The 1,117-nt window shown below is 40.3% G+C and overlaps 1 protein-coding gene across 1 annotated transcript in view; it reads right to left on the bottom strand.

Moving 5' to 3' along the window:
- Positions 1-684: 684 nt before the first annotated feature.
- The window catches only part of PUS7 (pseudouridylate synthase 7 (putative)), a 19,254-nt gene continuing 18,821 nt past the window's right edge, over positions 685-1,117 (bottom strand). Inside the window, exon 15 of the mRNA XM_010021017.1 lies at positions 685-896. Within this exon, the coding sequence (XP_010019319.1) occupies positions 760-896 (137 nt within the window). The 3' untranslated portion in view covers positions 685-759. The remainder of the gene's footprint in view (positions 897-1,117) is intronic.

Genomic DNA, 1,117 nt, shown 5'->3' with positions numbered 1-1,117 from the left:
GCCCGGTGCGGGCTGATTCTGTTGCCGTGTGAACCCGCGTCTTTTCAGAACAGCGTTATAATAATACGGGTGTTTTCCTGCGAGCAGCCCAGCTCATTCCCTGCCAGCAGTGGACAAACGAGATATGTAAAGAAAGGAGCTAGAGACAGACAATTAATACTTTTGTCTTAATTTATTTTCAGTACCTGTTCTCTGGTACAGGTAAAATAAAGCTGGAAAATACGCACAAGTATTTTCTCGAGGAAAAGGACTAGTTAAAACAGCTGTACATCTTTACAGCACGCACAAAGCCTTGCTACCAGAATCCTCTACTGCACCAGTGCAAATGTTAACAGCAAAACCTCCTGTGATATAAATGTTCATTGATACGTTAATGTTGTTGTACCTTATTTTCCTAAGCTGTCATTTAATGTATTTGAAAAGACTCCAAGGTGTGCTGAACTCATGAAAACATTCAGTGTTTGCCAAAAAAAAAGGCAAGCTAAACATTCGTCCAGGTCTGGAACTATTAAAAGCCTGTTTCTTAAAGATGCACCCATGTTACAGCTCAAGCAACTTACTCATTAAAAGCACCAGTCACTAAGATCTACATTATATTACAGCCACTGTCTTGCAAATGACTACTGAAGTGAAAAGCTAGCACTAATAAAAACTTAAAAAAATACAAATCTCTGACTACCAATCTTTAAAGATTTGTGCAGAACATGTGAATAGGAAAACACTTTATGTTAAAATCCCAGTGATCTCTCTGCAGGTCGCTCAGCGTAACCAGGTCGTATTCAGTTGTGTCTGGTTCTTTATGCTTGTGTCCATCTTCAGAACTTCTCGGATGGCCATGGTAGCGTAAGTGGATGGGGGAAGGGAGAACTCCATCTTTAGTGCCCTGAATTTACCATCTATCACAAGGGGGAAAAGGTGACACAAAGCAGGAAAAAGTTAAGGGCATGAACAAGCAATGATTATTCTGGATGCCATCTGAATGACTGAAATTTTCCACAATCAACCCCCCCAACCCATAAAGCGAAACAACCACCACCACCACACTCGAATTTACAATCCACAGTGGAATTTCATAAAACAACTTCTTCAACAACTTCTTTTTAACATTCTCTCTCAG

The sequence above is a fragment of the Nestor notabilis genome, unplaced genomic scaffold (assembly GCF_000696875.1).
Source record: "Nestor notabilis isolate BGI_N333 unplaced genomic scaffold, ASM69687v1 scaffold19108, whole genome shotgun sequence".
Lineage (NCBI taxonomy): Eukaryota > Metazoa > Chordata > Aves > Psittaciformes > Psittacidae > Nestor > Nestor notabilis.
The sequence above is the reverse complement of the archived record's forward strand: the minus strand, read 5'-3'. Positions and strand labels throughout refer to the sequence as shown.